Genomic DNA, 19,059 nt, shown 5'->3' with positions numbered 1-19,059 from the left:
TAAAGCGCTCCACTAAGAGATGGAGTTCTGGCTGGTCCCCACAGATCAAGATGAATGACTTGTAGCGGTTCAGTAGCACGAATTTCGCTTGGAATTGATGGTAATCTCCTCCCTTTTCCAACTACACAACTTCTGCACTGAAAATCTTTTGCATGAGAGTTTGTAAATTCACATCCTAACCGTCCTGACTTTGACAAATTGATTAAAGCGCCAACATTGAGATGTCCAAGGCGCTCGTGCCAGTCTTGTAGGTCAGTTGTGGTCGCAATATTTGCAGTAGGAGTACTTGCTTGTAGAAGATAAAGACGATTATGTTTTTGAGCAGAGAGAAGAATTTGGTGATTCTTGCAGAAAGTCGCAATTCCCTTTCTAAAGCGCCATTCTGAATCTCCCCCATCTTCCGATGCGCCTACAGACAGCAAATTTCTGTCCAAACCAGGAACTAAAAGCGTGTTTGCAAACTCTACACCATTTATGACAAGTGTACCAGCTTGCGTACATGGTAGAATAGCAGAATTTCCGAATTTTACGCGAGTTGGAGGGATTGAATGAATTGATGAAAGTGAGTTTTTGTCATTACACATGTGGTGTGAAGCGCCAGAGTCAACCACAAACACTGACTTCGATTTTTCAGCTGAAAAAGCGATGGGATCGTCTGCAGTAGCTACAGCAGTGAGAAAAGCGCTGGCATCGGAAAGATAGGCAATATCGGCTGTCGCTTTTGATTGCTCTGTTGCTTTTGGTTCTTTTAATGCGGCATTTGCGCTTTTTGAACTTTTCCCTCGATTTTTGTAACAGTTTTCGGTGGAATGACCGGTTTTCTGATGAATGGAACAGTATTTCGAATGATCGGCTGGTGGAAATCGATCAAACTGTTTCTTTGGGGTGTTAAAAGTCGATTTAGAGCGAAATTTCGATTTTGCAAACATTCCAGTTGCGCTTTCTGTCGGAAATAGAGCAATCGGTAACTGCCACATTGGAGCGCTTCTATATTTCCGCGTATTCCCTCGTCTCATATCTAACCTCTGTCAATATTGTACTCTTTATGCATTCTACTTCTACATCTGACAGGTTATGAGCCTGAAATATCGCCTTAAGACGACATCTAACTGCTCCCGACACCCCCTGTGGTCCCTCCAGCATTAGAATCAGTAGAACTATCAGTAGAATCATCAACTCAACTCAACTCAACTCGAAATTTCGCTTTTCGCTTCAGATCGTGTTTCACGCTCTATCTCCACCAATACTGCTCCGATCTTCGATATCTCTTCGGATCCAGAATCGCCACCATTGCATTGACCACGGTCGCAATTGAGAGCTCACCAACGTTGACGGTTGAAACGATACAGGACGATTGAAAACTTTTATCGCCACTTCATTCAACAAGTCTCTAAAATCACTTTTTCACATAACTCTGCGAGTTCTCAACCAAACGTAACGCTCTGGAGATCATCAGAAAGAGGACAGTTGGATCTATATTGCGTGAGAAGGACAGCAGGTTTGGATAAACGGTCGCGGTTTGAGAACAAAAAAAACACTGGGAGCAAAATTTTGTAAGAACAATATTCACCCCTTTGTTCCCTCAAATTGTCTTTTTCTCTCTCACTTCACCAATATTGGTCGGGTCCCAACGCTCTTTACATCACCAAGATCGCCCCACAACGCTCTAGCTTCCCGTGAAAACAGATTTAAACTTCGTCGAACGGTTGAACCAGTAGATCAAAAACATCAAATCCGAAATTTATAACTCTCCATTAACACCATTCTCTTTTCCAAATCGACTTTTTCGCTCTCATCTCCTCAATCCTCTCTAATCCCCATCGCTCTGAGTCCCACCTGGACAAATCCACTGCGCTCTTTCTAGATCTGAAGTCAAATCCAGATTTCGTTGGACGGTCAGCTCAGGAGATCGAAAAACATCGAAACGAAAATTTGCAAATTTGCAAATCCTCTCTTTCACTATCATTATTTCCTTATCACCTTTTTACAATTATCGCTTTTCTTATTCCTCAAATCCACGCTTTACAGCAAGCCTCTGGTATTGGTATTGACGCTCTCGGCTGGGAGTGAAGGCAAGTCCTGCAGAAGCGCAGGTGAAGACAAAATCACTTCCACATTTTTCGCGTTTTCCACTCATTCATTACTCTCTTCTGTCAGATGTAGAAGTAGAATGCATAAAGAGTACAATATTGACAGAGGTCAGATATGAGACGAGGGAATACGCGGAAATAGCGATAACGCTCCAATGTGGCAGTTAGCCGATTGTACCATTTCCGACACCCCCACTCAAGCGGATCTGCCACATACCCCTAATAACTCCCTCAGTCTATCAAATGTATCTGAAGGAAGAGCCTTTGTCAACAAGTCAGCCATATTCTCTGCTGAGGGAACATGTGACAGAGAGACAGTGTTGTCTTCAACTTTCTCCCGAATATAATGATGTCGCAGGTCAATATGTTTTGTCTTGTTATGATGAACTGGATTCTTGGCAAGAGCTATAGTTCCCGCATTATCATTGAGAAGTTTCAAAGGTTCTTGACCAAGTCCAAGTCCCAAATCATCCAGAAGTTGTCTTAACCAAACAGCTTGGCGTGTAGCATCTGATGCTGCCATATACTCTGCTTCTGTTGTTGAAAGTGCAACTGTAGGTTGTCTCCTACTTTTCCAAGCAACAACTCCACCATAAACTTTAAAGACATATCCAGTGGTTGATCTCCTAGTGTCCAAATCTCCTCCCCAATCTGCATCTGCATAACCTAATGCAATGCGATTGCTATTTTCTTTGTTGAAGGTGAGACAAAGATCAGAAGTACCACGGATATAACGAAGTAGGTGTTTGACCGCTTTCCAATGTGAGTCATTCCATTTACTAAGGAATCTAGATAACAGACTTGCTGGAAAAGCAAGATCAGGTCGAGTTATGGTTGAAGCATAAAGAATAGCCCCCACTGCTTGGGCATATGGGTAGTGTTTTGCTTCTTCATGTTCTTCATCTGTTGCAGGGATTGGACGAAATCCAGAAGGTAGAGGAGTCTTTGCAGGATTGCAATCTTTCAAGTCAAACCTTTCAAGAAGTGATTCAAAGTAATGTTCTTGAGACATAAACAGTTTGTGATTTGTTCTATCACGATGAATGTTGAAACCAAGAAAGTATCCAACTGGACCAGAGTCTGAACACTCAAATTCTGAATTAAGTGCCGCTTTGAAGTTGTCCAACATAGTTCGATTGTTACATGCGATGAGTTGATCGTCGACATGTACCGAGAGCATGAGAATATTATCGCCTTCACGCTTTGAATAGAAACAAGGATCCGCTTTTGTTGGAAGTAATCCTTGAGACTGTAACCACTTATCAAGTGCTTTGTTGAAACATCGTGGTGATTGTTTCAAACCATAAAGCGACTTGCGCAACCAAAGTACTTTGTTTGCTGGGATGTTGGATCCTTCTGGTGGTTGCATGTAGATTGTTTCTTCTAATTCCCCATTCAGGAATGCTGCTTTGATATCAACTTGGTCACATTCAAGATCAAAGTGGTTGACGATTGCTAGAAACACCCGAATTGAATCTTTGTGCGCAACAGCAGCAAAGAGTTCATTGTAATCCAATCCTTCCACTTGATTGTACCCTTTTGCGACAAAGCGAGCTTTATAAGTCGATGGGAGTCCAGTTTCTCCGTCTATCTTGCGGGTATACACCCATCTTCCCTTTAAAATGCGCATTTGTGGATCCAAATCCACAACTTCCCACACTTTGTACTTTGACATTTTTGCAAGTTCTTCATCCATGCTTTTTCTCCAACATTCCCATTCACCTGTATTTTGCGCTTCTCGATAGGAGTTGGGTAGGTTTGTGGCTGCAAGTGCATGAGCTGCAAGACTGAATGATGTATCATCATCATGGAGGTTTAGTTCATCTGAACTTTCAGAGGAGGAAGAGGATTCTTCTTCTTGCAAATTCTGCGCAAATTGTCGTTGCGCAATTGCATTCTGACGTCTAGGATCTCTTTCAAGATTTCGTAAAAACTCTTGATTCTGTGCGTTTCTTTGCTCCTCAAGTTGCTCAAAGAGAGTTCGTATGCGCCCCAATGGCTGAGCTTCATTTCGGTTGATTTCGTCTTGTGGGTCTTGCGCAATGTCATTTTTAATTTTTTCAACTCCAATTGAGATTGTTGTGAATTTTGAATTTGCTTTTTGAATATCTAAGTCCCTGCAAGACGGATTTGACTGATTTTTGCGGTGAATATCCGCCCCACTACCAATAACTTGTGGTGTAAGTTCTAGATCAGAAACCTCAGGGACTTCGGAGAAATCTGATTTTGTAGCGAAAATGACATCTCTTGTTATCCATATCTTTTGTGTGACAGTGTCCAAAATGCGAAAGTTGTTTGTACCTTCTTGGTAACCCAGTAGTTGTCCCTCGCGATAGCGTTGCGCAAGTTTGTTGCTTTGTTTATGGTCACGGTGGTAGACTTTACACCCAAATGGTTGAAGATGAGAAAGTCGCTTTTCACTTTTGTACCAAATGTCATCTGGAACTTGTCGCTTTGGACCACCAGGACATCGGTTGCGAGTATAAGCAATGTAATTTGCTGCTTCTGCCCAATACTTAGCAGGAAGCCCAGAATGCGCCAGAACTGTGCGCACTCCATTGAGAATTGTAAGATGAAGTCGTTCTGCACGTCCATTTTGTGTATGCGCATCTGGAGGTACTTGGATGTGTTGAATACCATGTGTTGCGCAAAAATTCCTCATTGCCATAGAACTGAATTCTCCACCATTATCAGAGCGAAGTGTTCTAACTTTAGTGTCAAGTTGTCTTTCTACTTTTGCAATATGATGTTGTAATTGCGCAAAAGCGTCTGATTTGTGTTTGAGAAAGTAAAGATGTACTTTTCGGGTGAAGTCATCATAACAAGACAGGAAGTAAACTGCACCACTAAGAGATGGAGTTCGTGCTGGTCCCCACAGATCGAGATGAATGACTTGTAGCGGTTCAGTAGCACGAATTTCGCTTGGAATTGATGGTAATCTCCTCCCTTTTCCAACAACACAACTTCTGCACTGAAAATCTTTTGCATGAGAGTTTGTAAATTCACATCCTAACCGTCCTGACTTTGACAAATTCACTAAAGCGCCAACATTGAGATGTCCGAGGCGCTCGTGCCAGTCTAGGAGTAGGTCAGTTGTGTTTGCAATATTTGCAATAGGAGTACTTGCTTGTAGAAGATAAAGACGATCATGTTTTTGCGCAGAGAGAAGAACTTGGTGATTCTTGCAGAAAGTTGCAATCCCCTTTCTGAAGCGCCATTCCGAATCTCCCCCATCTTCCGATGCGCCTACAGACAGCAAATTTCGGTCCAAACCAGGAACTAAAAGCGTGTTTGGAAACTCTACACCGCTTATGACTAGTGTACCAGCTTGTGTACATGGTAAAATAGCAGAATTTCCGAATTTTACACGAGTTGGAGGGATTGAATGAATCGACGAAAGCGAGTTCTTGTCATTACACATGTGGTGTGAAGCGCCAGAGTCCACAACAAAGATTGACTTTGAACTTGCTGAGAAAGCAATGGGATCGTCTGCTGTTGCAACCGCTGTGATAAAAGCGCTAGCATCGCTTAGATATGCGATATCGGCGGTTACTTTTGGAGGTTCAGTGCTTTTCTTGTTTTCTTTAGTTGCAAAATTTGCGCTTTTTGAATTTTTCACTCTGGTTTTACAATCTTCAGTTGAATGACCAGTTTTACGATGAAATGAACAGTATTTCGAGTGATCGGCTGGTGGAAATCGATCAAATTGTTTCTTTGGGTTGTTAAAAGTGTTGGAAGTCAATTTGGAGCGAAATTTCGATTTTGCAAACATTCCAGTTGCACTTTCTCCTTCAGTTTTCCTCCTACTCCATTCTGCCTGAACTCCAGCCTGAACTTCGCTAGAAGATAGCGATTCCCTGAGCCAAAGCGTCTGTTTAAGCGTTGTAAACGATTCTGGAAGCGCCAATGTCATAGCATAGGCTAACATCTTGTCTGAAAGGTTTTCTCCCGCCGAATTCAACTGAGCATGTGCACTGCGTTGCGCTGCAAGTGCTGGCATTGGATCCTCCCCTTCCACAATCGTTTTTCGAGCCATTTCTTGAAAAAGCGCAGCTTGTCTAGCTCCAACAGCTGCAGAGTACTGTTTCTTGATCTCATCCCAAAGCGATTTCGGATTTGGTGATTTCCAGTCTTTGACATCAGATGGTAAAGCGGAGGAGATTGTTTCTGAAAGCGATTGAAAGATTATCGAATACGCTTTTGCGCTTTTCAGACGATCCTTGATGTTTTCTCTATCTTTCAAGTCTTTAGAGGGTGGTTCAAGGTCGATATACGGTAGTAATCCCTTGCCCATAAGTGTGGTAGCAATATGAGCCTCCCATTGAGCATAATTCTCGCTTCCTCGCAATTTTACGGTTTTCACTTTTACTTCGGTGTCGGATGAGTCAGACATTTTTCAAAATTGGATAACTCGATAACGATCGCAGGAACAGAGCTGATTTTAGACCTGGTGGTAGGCGCAATATCGTCCTATTGCTGTTGTAAAATTCGGTCCAATCGGTTCGGTGTGAACCAAGGAAAACGAAAAAGACGATTCTTGTTTTTTAAATTTTGATTGTGGTGTTCAAATTTATGAAATGCGGATAACTTTGAAACGACTGATGCTACGTTGCTGCGATCGAAGGTGGCGATAGCCGCAATGGTAGCGGATGTGTGGGTGAAGTAAGAGGACTGGAAGTGGAGTATTGATCGAGATAATGGAAAAGCGATATTTTCCAAATGTAAATCAGCTGAAGTTCAAACAACAAGGAATAGACTCTCAGAGTGACTCAGCTGATTGCGAGGCGCGCTTGGTATGTCCTAGGACTCAGAGGCGCGCCACTGGGGTGTCCAGATTCGTCTACACCGCTGTATCTAAAGCGATACACGATGCACCTCCCACAATAACACAGGTCCGGTTTTAGGAACAGGGAGAGAGTAATGAATGAGAGAAAAAGCGAAAGTGTGGAAGTGATTTCGACTTTTCACCTGCGCTTCTGCAGGACTTGCCTTCACTCCCAGCCGAGAGCGTTGATACCGATACCAGAGGCTTGCTGTAAAGCGTGGATTTGAGGAATAAGAGAAGCGATAATTTATTAAAAAAGGTGATGAGGGAATAAGGAAAAAGCGAGGTTTTAATTCGTCAAATATCGCTTTTCTCGTCAACCCGTGATCCAATCCCAACTTTGTCTTTTGTTATGAATAGTTGGTAGTTGCGGACAGGATCCGGTGAAGGGATTCGATAATTCCGATAAGAATTGATGGAATGGGGTTAAAAGAAAAATTTTGGAGTTGTAATGAAGTGATTGAAATTTTCGATTTTGATTTTTGATCTCCTGCTTTGACCGCTGCTCCGATTTACGATTTGATTTCAGATATAGATAGGGTACGGTGGAGAGGTGTGGGAAAGACAGAGAGCGATAAGATTGGTGGTAAATTGGGGAAATGAGAACGAAAGGTCGAATATGACATTCAAATGATGAGGTGTGGAAATTCAATCTTGTAATTTTGCACTGCTGGTTCAACCGTTCCACGAAAACCAAATCTGTCTGCAGATCTAGAGAGCGCGCTGTGAGGCGGTTTGAGAAATGTTAATGGCGATGGAATTGGAGCAGAATTGAGGTGAAGAGGATAAAAGGTCGCTTTGTGAGTGTAGAAGATGTCTTATTATTGCTCACAAAAATTCCGACTTTGTAGTTGATCTCCTGTCCCAACCGCTTTTGCAAACTGCAATCTCTTTGCGGTTCTGATGACCTCCCACTGTCCCCTTTCTTATGATCCAAAGAGCGATGTATTTCGTTCAGAATTGACTGAGTTGTGTTGAAAAAGCGATTTTGCTGGTAAAGGAGGGATATTACAGTTGAAAATTTTCACTTTCGACCTATCTCGCTATTCGTGAATGTTATCGGTCTACTCTTTTCGGTAATGGTGGAAACAGTGACGCTCTGTTCAGATCCGAAGAGATATCGAGAATCGGAGCAGTATTGATGGAGTTAGAGCGTGAAAGGCGATTTGAAGCGAAAAGCGAAAATTTTAGTTGAGTTGATGATTCTACTGATAGTCCTACTTGATTCTAATGCTGGAGGGACCACAGGGGTGTCGGGAGCAGTTAGATCTTGTCTTAAGAGCGATATTTCAGGCTCATAACCTGTCAGATGTAGAAGTAGAATGCATAAAGAGTACAATATTGACAGAGGTCAGATATGAGACGAGGGAATACGCGGAAATAGCGATAACGCTCCAATGTGGCAGTTAGCCGATTGTACCATTTCCGACATCTTCTTGTTCCTAAAACCGGACCTGCTTTATTGTGGGAGGTGCATCGTGTATCGCTTTAGATACAGCGGTGTAGACGAATCTGGACACCCCAGTGGCGCGCCTCTGAGTCCTAGGACATACCAAGCGCGCCTCGCAATCAGCTGAGTCACTCTGAGAGTCTATTCTTTGTTGTTTGAACTTTAGCTGATTTTACATTTTTGAGATATCGCCTTTTTATCATTATCTCACCCAATACGCCAAGCCTCGTCCTCATACTTTGCTCACGCATCCGCTATCACTGCGTCTACCACCACCTCAATTCTCAGCATCTTAGCTGTCGTCCTCTCCAAGCTATCGCGAGTTTTGTAAATTCAACATCACAACCGAATTTTAAAACTTGAATATCGTCTTTTTCGTTTTACTGGGTCAACACCAGATCTATTGGGCTGAAATTCACTACAACAATAGAATCACATTGTGTCTACTACCACCGATAATTTCATCAGCGTCACTTTATTCGTTCCCGAGTTATCGACAAAAGTGTAAATTTGAAACTCAATACCATTTACAAAATTTGCAAATATCGTCTTTCGACGTAACTCATTCAATCCTACTACTTTTGAGCTATAACTTTGCACACAGTTACTCTCCAGTGGCGACTACCTACACCTGCCAGTTCGTCTCATTCTGACAGCTCATTCAAAAATTATCCGTGTTTTTCAAAATGTCCGACACATCTGACGACGAAGTAAAAGTAAAAGTTGTGAAGTTGAAGGGAAGCGAAAATTACGCCCAGTGGGAGGCTCATATCGCTACCACACTTATGGGCAAGGGATTACTGCCTTATATCGATACCGAACCGCCCTCTCCTTCTCCAGAAAAGCTGAAAGAACGACTCAAATTCGCAAAAGCGTATTCAATCATTTTCCAGTCGCTTTCAGAAACGATTTCCTCAGCACTCCCTGCAACCGTCAAGGACTGGAAGTCCCCAAATCCGAAATCGCTTTGGGAGGAGATTAAAAAGCAGTATTCGGCGGCGGTAGGAGCAAGGCAAGCTGCGCTTTTTCAAGAAATGGCACGAAAATCGATTGCTGAAGGCGAGGATCCAATGACAGCTCTTGCTGCGCAAAGAAGCGCACATGCACAGTTGAATTCGGCCGGAGAAAACCTATCGGACAAGATGCTAGCCTATGCTATGACGTTGGCGCTTCCCGAATCGTTCACAACACTTAAACAGACGCTGTGGTTACGAGAATCGCTATCTTCAAGTGAAGTACAAGCTGGTGTTCAAGCAGAATGGAGTAGGAGGAAAACTGAAGGAGAAACTGCAACAGGATTAGTTGCAAAATCGAAATTTCGCTCAAAATCGAGTTTTAACAACTCCAAGAAACCATTTGATCGATTTCCACCTGCCGATCACTCGAAATACTGTTCGTTTCATCGTAAAACCGGTCATTCAACTGAAGAATGCAAAACTAAACCCAAAATGTCAAAAAGCGCAAATTTTGCAACTAAGGAGAACAAAGAAAGTACTGAAACTCCAAAAGTAACGGCCGATATCGCATATCTTTCAGACGCAAGCGCTTTCATCACTGCGGTTGCGACGGCGGATGATCCCATCGCTTTATCTGCAAGTTCCAAGTTGATATTTGTAGTAGACTCGGGCGCAAGTCATCACATGTGTAATGGCTCAAACCTGCTTTCTTCAATCCATTCAATTAACGAAACTCGCATAAAATTCGGAAATTCGGCCATTCTACCATGTAAACAAGCAGGTACTTTAGTCATTGACGGTGTGGAATTTCCAAACACTCTGTTTGTTCCTGGTTTGGATCGCAATCTACTGTCAGTAGGCGCATCGGAAGATGGGGGAGAATCAGAATGGCGCTTTAGAAAGGGAATTGCGACTTTCTGCAAGAATCATCAAGTTCTTCTCTCTGCGCAAAAACACAATCGTCTTTATCTTCTACAAGCAAGTACTCCTACTGCGAATATTGCGAGCACAACTGACCTACAAGACTGGCACGAGCGCCTCGGACACCTTAATGTTGGCGCTTTAATCAATTTGTCAAAGTCAGGACGGTTAGGATGTAAATTTGAAAATAGTCATGCAAAAGATTTCCAGTGCAGAAGTTGTGTGGTAGGAAAAGGGAGACGACTACCTTCAATTCCAAGCGAAATTCGCGCAACTGAACCACTACAAGTCATTCACCTTGATCTGTGGGGACCAGCCAGAACCCCTTCTCTCAGTGGAGCAGTTTACTTCCTGTCTTGCTATGATGACTTCACCCGAAAAGTACATCTTTACTTTCTCAAACACAAATCAGACGCTTTTGCGCAATTACAACACCATATTGCAAAGGTAGAAAGACAACTTGATACTCAAGTCAAAACACTTCGCTCTGACAATGGTGGAGAGTTTAGTTCTGCTACAATGGCAGATTTCTGCAAATCTCGTGGTATTCAACATGTGCAAGTACCGCCTGACGCGCATACGCAAAATGGACGGGCAGAACGACTTCATCTTACAATTCTCAATGGAGTTCGCACAGTTCTGGCGCATTCTGGGCTTCCTGCTAAGTACTGGGCAGAAGCGGCAAATTACATTGCTTATACTCGCAATCGATGTCCTGGTGGTCCAAAGCGCCAAGTTCCAGATGACATTTGGTACAAAAGCGAAAAGCGTATTTCTCATCTTCAAACATTCGGGTGTAAAGTCTACCACCGTGACCATAAACAAAGCAACAAACTTGCACAACGCTATCGGGAGGGACAACTTCTTGGTTACCAAGAAGGTACAAACAACTTTCGCATTTTGGACACTCTCACACAGAAAATTTGGATCACAAGAGATGTCATTTTCGCTACAAAATCAGATTTCTCCAAAGTTCCTGCAGTTCCTGACCTAGAACTTGGACCACATATTATGGGTAGTGGCGCGGATATTCACCGCAAAAATCACTCAAATCCGTCCAACAGGGACTTAGATAATCAAAACGCAAATTCAAAATTCACAACAATCTCAATTGGAGTTGAAAAAATTCGAAATGAAATTGCGCAACACCTACCGAGTGCAATCAACCGAAATGAAGCTCAGCCATTGGGGCGCATACGAACTCTCTTTGAGCAACTTGAGGAGCAAAGAAACGCACAGAATCAAGAGTTTTTACGAAATCTTGAACGTGATCCTAGACGCCAAAATGCAATTGTGCAACGACAATTTGCGCAAAATTTGCAAGATGAAGAATCCTCTTCCAACTCTGATTCCTCAGATGAACTCAACATTCGGGACGATGATACATCATTCAGCCTAGCAGCACACGCGCTGGCAGCTTCTAATCTTCCCAACTCATATCGAGAAGCGCAAAATACGGGCGAATGGGAGTGTTGGAGAAAAAGTATGGACGAGGAACTTGCAAAAATGGAAAAGTACAAAGTTTGGCAAGTTGTTGATCTTGATCCGAAAATGCGCATTCTCAAGGGACGCTGGGTGTATACGCGCAAGATAGATGGAGAAACTGGACTCCCATCTACCTACAAAGCTCGCTTTGTCGCAAAAGGTTACAATCAAGTGGAAGGATTGGACTACAATGAACTCTTTGCTGCTGTTGCGCACAAAGATTCAATTCGAGTGTTTCTAGCAATCGTCAACCATTTTAATCTTGAATGTGATCAAGTTGATATCAAAGCGGCTTTCCTGAATGGGGAATTAGAAGAAACAATCCATATGCAACCGCCAGAAGGATCCAACATCCCGGCAAACAAAGTACTTTGGTTGCGCAAATCGCTTTATGGTCTCAAACAATCACCAAGATGTTTTAACAAAGCGCTAGACAAGTGGTTACAGTCTCAAGGACTTCTCCCAACCAAAGCAGATCCATGCTTCTATTCAAAACGAGATGGAGACAATATTCTTATGCTCTCTGTTCACGTTGACGATCAACTTATCGCGTGTAACAACCGGACAATGTTGAACAACTTCAAGGCGGCCCTTAATTCTGAATTCGAATGTTCAGACTCTGGTCCCGTTGGATACTTCTTGGGATTCAACATACATCGTGATAGACAGAACCACAAACTGTTTATGTCTCAAGAACATTACTTTGAATCACTTCTTGAACGGTTTGACTTGAAAGATTGCAACCCGGCAAAGACACCTCTTCCATCTGGATTTCGTCCAATACCTGCAACTGATCAAGAACATGAAGAAGCAAAACACTACCCGTATGCGCAAGCAGTGGGGGCTATTCTTTATGCTTCTACGATAACTCGACCAGACCTTGCATTTCCTGCAAGTCTTTTATCTAGATTCCTCAGTAAATGGAATGACTCACACTGGAAAGCCGTTAAACACCTACTTCGTTACATCCGTGGTACATCCGACCTCTGTCTTACCTTTAACAAAGAGAACAGCAGTAGAATTGCTCTAGGTTATGCGGATGCGGATTGGGGAGGAGATTTGGACACCAGAAGATCTACAACTGGCTATGTCTTCAAAGTCTATGGTGGAGTCGTTGCTTGGAAAAGTAGAAGACAACCTACAGTTGCTCTATCAACAACAGAAGCTGAATACATGGCATCTTCAGATGCTACAAGACAAGCGGTGTGGTTGAGACAACTTCTGGATGATTTGGGACTTGGACTTGGTGAAGAACCTCTGAAACTTCTAAACGATAATGCGGGAACTATTGCTCTGGCCAAGAATCCAGTTCATCATAACAAGACAAAACATATTGACTTGCGACATCATTACATCCGTGAGAAAGTTGAGGACAATACAGTATCTCTTGGACATGTTCCCTCAGCTGAGAACATTGCAGACCTGTTGACAAAGGCCTTACCCTCTGACACATTTGATAGGTTGAGGGAGTTATTAGGGGTATGTGGCAGATCCGCTTGAGTGGGGGTGTCGGAAATAGAGCAATCGGTAACTGCCACATTGGAGCGCTTCTATATTTCCGCGTATTCCCTCGTCTCATATCTAACCTCTGTCAATATTGTACTCTTTATGCATTCTACTTCTACATCTGACAGAATGCTGAGATTGATGGTAGTAATAGAGACGGTGATCGCGGATATGTGAGCAGAATTAGAGGACAAGATTGAAAGTATTGATTGAGATATTGGAAAACCAATATTTTGCGAAATGTAAAATCAGCAACAGTTCAAACAACAAAGAATAGACTCTCAGAGTGACTCAGCTGATTGCGAGGCGCGCTTGGTATGTCCTAGGACTCAGAGGCGCGCCACTGGGGTGTCCAGATTCGTCTACACCGCTGTATCTAAAGCGATACACGATGCACCTCCCACAATAAAGCAGGTCCGGTTTTAGGAACAAGATGAGAGTAATGAATGAGAGAAAAAGCGAAAGTGTGGAAGTGATTTCGACTTTTCACCTGCGCTTCTGCAGGACTTGCCTTCACTCCCAGCCGAGAGCGTCGATACCGATACCAGAGGCTTGCTGTAAAGCGTGGATTTGAGGAATAAGAGAAGCGATAATTTATAAAATGTGATGAGGGAATGGAAAGAATTTCCAATTTTGAATTTTTGGTCCTCTGCTTCAACCGCTACTCCGATTTACAATCTGATTTCAGATATGGATAGCTCGCAGCGAAGCGGTGTAGGAACAACAGAGAGCGATAGATTTGGTCGTGAATTGAGGAAATGAGAACGAAGTATCCAATTTCGGAATGAAAAGGTGATGTTTGGAATTTTGATTTCGAAATTTTGGTCTGCTGGTTCAACCGTTCCACCGAAATCGAGTCTGGTTGTAGATCTAGAGAGAGCACAGTGGGGCAATTCAGGAGATGCTGAGAGCGATGTAATCGGTGTAGAATTGAGGTAAAGAGGATAAAAATTTGGTTTGTGAGTGAAAAAGAAGTCTTGTTGTTGCTTACAGAAATTCCGACTTTGTAATTGATCTCCTGTCCCAACCGTTTTTTCAAACGTCAATCTCTTTCGTTCCCTATGTAGCTCCTACTGTCCTCTTTCTAATGATGTAAAAAGCGATGTATTTCGTTCAGAATTGACTGAGTTGTGTTGAAAAAGCGATTTTGCTGGTAAAGGAGGGATATTACAGTTGAAAATTTTCACTTTCGATCTATCTCGCTATTCGTGAATGTTGTCGGTCTCCTCTTTTCGGTAATGGTGGAAACAGTGACGCTCTGTTCAGATCCGAAGAGATATCGAGAATCGGAGCAGTATTGGAGGAGATAGAGTGAAAGTGAGAAAAGCGATTTGAAGCGAAAAGCGAAATTTTGAGTTGAGTTGATGATTCTACTGATAGTTCTACTGATTCTAATGCTGGAGGGACCGCAGGGGGTGTCGGGAGCAGTTGGATCTTGTCTTAAGAGCGATATTTCAGGCTCATAACCTGTCAGATGTAGAAAGTAGAATGCATAAAGAGTACAATATTGACAGAGGTCAGATATGAGACGAGGGAATACGCGGAAATAGCGATAGCGCTCCAATGTGGCAGTTACCGATTGCTCTATTTCCGACATATGGCAGCTTCAGATGCAACACGCCGAGCTGTATGGTCAACACAACTTTTGGATGATTTGGGACTTGGACTTGGTCAAGAACCTCTGAAAATTCTCAATGATAATGCAGGAACTATAGCTCTTGCCAAGAATCCGGTTCATCATAACAAGACAAAACATATTGACCTGCGACATCATTATATGAGAAAGTTGAAGACAATACAGTATCTCCTGGACATGTCCCAACAGTTGAGAACATTGCAAATTTGTTGACAGAGGCCTTGCCCTCTGACACATTTGATAGGTTGAGGGTGTTATTAGGGGTATGTGGCAGATCCACTTGAGTGGGGGTGTTGGAAATAGAGCAATCAAAAACTGCCACATGGGCTCGCCATCACTATTTCTGTGTACTCCCTCGTCTCATATCTAACCTCTGTCAATACTGTACACTTTTGCATTCTACTTCAACATCTGACAACTGTATGCACCACAGTGGCTGTGCTTTGTTTTGGGTGATTTCGTTAATTTGTTCTGACTCATTGTCATTTCGAGACTTCTCAACTCCAATTGCACTCCTCATGGTTTTTGATCCTGTTTTTGCAATACTCAAGTTCTCATAAGAGAAATTTGACTAATCTTGCGGTGAACATGTCTACCATCATTGATATGTTGTCCCAGTTCCAAATCAGGTGCTGCATGCTGCGGTACTTTGTAGGCAATCTGACTTGGTAGCAGAAATCACACATCCCTTGGAAAACCTGATGTCACCTGATTGTTGCCATGTCACGTGACACCTTGGACCAAGAGATCTGACATCCCGATCCCGCCTATGTTGGATTTACAACCTCGCCTTCTTTAACATTCGTTACTCATCCGTCACCGTCAACGCTCCATGCTTCTCTCAACCGGGCGGGTGACAGCGAGATGCAACGAGGAATGTCAAGAGTCGGTACATATTCATCCGCCGATTGGGAACCACACCGATACTCTCGTCCTCATCGACACAAGATTGCCCACGCAGACCAAGAGGTCTCTCCTCCAGCCTTCCCCTCGATCACCTCACCCTCACTCCCTCCAGCGGTGCTGAATGAAGCGTGGTCAGCCAAACACACTCGAGCCAAACGCTTCCCCCGTATCGGATATCGGACGCGATATGTGCAGTCCATACCTCGCAAACGTTTGCCCCGCTCCCCTCCTCTCTCCTGCAAATCTGACAGGACGCTTGATCCGCCCGACCGTCTCCCCGCCAGCTTCCTTGCCTCTCTTCACCAAACCCACCCTGGCGTGAGACCCTTGCTCGAAGATCTGGTACGCCAATGCGCCAGTACGGGAGATGGTCTTCCGATTCAGCTACGCCCAGTCTTCGAAGCCTTGGGTAGCGTCAAGGCCGTTGTTGTCATGGCCAATGTCGTCCGATCCAATCTGAACATGGCCGTTTTGAGTACCCATACGGATGTTACAGCTCTGAAGCGAACGGTGGCGCACACTCGGCAGAGACTGTATCTCGAAATCATTGCTGCCCTCGCTCTACCCGACGCCCCTTTGCCCTTATCAGAACCGGATCACCAGTTCGAACCTGAACCTCGTATCGTTCTTACTCCTTCGTCTCTCAATGTTCTTCGCGAGCGACTCCCTACCAAGTTCAAGAAGGACCGCGGTGTGCTCGCCGCTTTCTTCGACGCTGGAAGCTTATACGGCCAGACCTCGGGCGAAGTCATATGGGAGCATGGAGTGGGGCGAATGGCAGGGGCCGGAGGAGGATTTCATCCCGAATGCGTTGATACAGGTGGATTGATTCACGTCTTTCTCGACCAGTACGTGTGTTTCACTCCGATTCCGTGATCAGACAAGCTGATGTATCAGTTCGAATATTCTCTTCGGACTCATCTCTACCATGTACAACAAGCCCATTGATTCCTTGCCTCCAAGACATCTTCGCGTGTTGTCCCTTCCGTGTGTATCCCTCCTTCTACGAAGAGGTCGCTCGACTCCACCCGGCACTCTACATGCAGTCGCGTCTTCCCCCTTGCAGCAGGATCTCGATCCTCTGGTCAGGTTAGGTTGGGAAGTGTCAATTTTGAAACGGGTCGAGGTTTATGAGGACGAAGTCGTTGATCATTTCGCCCAAAATCTCATCGATAAACCTATGAGCCATCCCGAATCTCATGCGTCGGCTTCACAATATGGGTTGAAACGATACAGAGAACAGGGAGTTGACGAAATTCTGCATCTCAAGTTACTTCAAACACTCAACTCAAAGCCAACTCCAGCGCCGAAAGGCTCGACCATCGTTCTGGCCACCGGAGATGCCAAGGGAGGACAATTCAACAAGGATGGGTTTCTCGGAGCTGTTCGGGAGGCGCTTAGCAGAGGCTGGGCGGTCGAGTTATGGGCTTTCAAGTCGGGTGTGTTTCTTTCGTTTTCTCAATCTTATCTCCATGCTCTCTCGGCGCGGGTGTTCACGATGGGACCGATACTTTACATGTAGGTAGCAACATTGCTCACTTGATAGGTCTATCCAGAACGTGGTGGACTATCTCCCAGGCAGAAGGCTGGACCCACGGCGGCAGATTCTCCGTATACTACCTGGACGACTGGGCGTACGAACTAGTGGAAATGAACGACAGCAATGATTAAAATGCTTTCCATGGATCACCTTCGCGGTTTGACGATTCTATGTTGTTGTAACGTACGCTCCACTCTATCCCATGCATCCTATCCCATCGTTACCGAGCAATCCCTCCCTTCACAATCGCTTCAGACAGAATGCGCAATTCCAAATCCCATGCGGTTTCGGCCAAATGGAAGTTTTGATTGGCACGCAACGTTCTTTCATCAATAAAAGTCTGTCCTTGACCGGAAAGTCATATCAGAGACTCACTGGCGTAGTTGTTTCCATCCCAATCTCCTTCGCAGGAAACGATGTTCGATCGAGGGGGAGGAGACGTGATGACTTGCGAAGTGGACGTCCCATGGTTCGTCTTGTGCTGTGCGGCCGGTACCTGTACCATGACCCCCGAATTCATTTTGTCGGGGTGAAATGAATTTGCGGATATCACACGTTGTTGATTGAGAGCCGTCTTGACACGCAGGTACCCCTTATATCTTTTCGACATACAGGCCGCAGGCGATTTACGACTATCCCTAACGACGCTTCCCGATCAAAGTGCGAAGCACCCCACCCCGCCCCTCACCTCTCGTATCTCCATTCGTGAGATCGTTCTGCCTATCTTCCTGCCGTATTGACCAGTACAAGTGCCCAACACTGCTCTCCATCCTTCACACACTTCTCCTCAACGGAACGATCGACCTACACGTCAGCGCCTCGTGTCCGAAGTGTTCATTCCCCGACCACCGAGATCATCAAGTCAACCGACTCTTCGGAGGCGAGTACACCCCACTTTCCCCCACCTTCAAGTGGGGGCAGGGCAATCTCGCCAAGCCACCATCCACCGGTACGTCCCCCGGTCCGAAGGTCCATCCATTCCTTCGCGAAGCTTCAGCCCGCCCTGCGTCATCCCAATCTCACGTCATACAGGAAGCATTTTGTTGAGAAGTATCGGCACAGTCTTGGTGGGGGACGGCTTCACAAATAAAATAAGACCTATTTTTCTGTCACTATTCCGCCAGATAATTCCCTCGTCGGGAACGACTACCAACTCGGACGAAACACCCGCTGAACCCGATTTACAGCTCCTCCTACCTTCTATGAACGCGGAAAGTCAACATACGCCCGGACTGAGGATTGCCGGAGGACAGGAGGGAACATTGAGCTAACCTGCGAGAGACATATAAGCCAGTCGTATCAGTGGTTTCATTCCTCATCCACAACAACCTGCAAACCTCCTCACAAACAACACCGAAGATTCATCTTCCAATCACACACTCTTCCTCCGACAGATCATCAGAATGGCGTGCGAGGGGAACTCAGATGGTAAAAACAAAGGCGGTGAGTGTAGTTTGGATATCTAGATACCTTCCCCCGGATCCCTTGCTTCAAAACCATCATGATCCATACATCACGTCTAAGGAACGCTGACAATCAGAGGCCTGCGAATACGTGCCCGTGCAGCTCCAGAATTCGAGAGGAGCTCCATTTATAGTCCAAGCGTGTAAATTCTGTGGAAAAGAAAAGCCTTCCTCATGACTTGTATGTTGTACGACCCCGAGTTGAGGAACATGCACGAATGATTCCAGTCGTTATGACGATCTGATGAGTTTATCAACCATCAACTTACTGCTTCTTCACT

General features: G+C 44.5%; 2 protein-coding genes across 2 annotated transcripts; both read left to right on the top strand.

Annotated features, from left to right (window-relative positions):
* Positions 1–6,672: 6,672 nt before the first annotated feature.
* TREMEDRAFT_57816 (uncharacterized protein) lies at positions 6,673–7,471 on the top strand. Its single transcript, XM_007007686.1, has one exon. It carries the CDS (start codon positions 6,788–6,790, stop codon positions 6,992–6,994), a length of 207 nt encoding a protein of 68 aa, XP_007007748.1. The 5' UTR covers positions 6,673–6,787; the 3' UTR covers positions 6,995–7,471.
* Positions 7,472–15,733: 8,262 nt separating this feature from the next.
* On the top strand, positions 15,734–17,537 carry TREMEDRAFT_74813 (uncharacterized protein; the record flags this gene model as incomplete). Its single annotated transcript, XM_007007807.1, has 3 exons — positions 15,734–16,623; positions 16,673–17,214; positions 17,322–17,537. The coding sequence occupies 3 exons, from the start codon at positions 15,734–15,736 to the stop codon at positions 17,444–17,446; spliced, it is 1,557 nt and encodes a 518-aa protein (XP_007007869.1). The 3' UTR covers positions 17,447–17,537.
* Between the last annotated feature and the right edge of the window lie 1,522 nt (positions 17,538–19,059).

This window comes from Tremella mesenterica (genome assembly GCF_000271645.1).
Source record: "Tremella mesenterica DSM 1558 unplaced genomic scaffold TREMEscaffold_15, whole genome shotgun sequence".
NCBI lineage: Eukaryota > Fungi > Basidiomycota > Tremellomycetes > Tremellales > Tremellaceae > Tremella > Tremella mesenterica.
The sequence above is the reverse complement of the archived record's forward strand: the minus strand, read 5'-3'. Positions and strand labels throughout refer to the sequence as shown.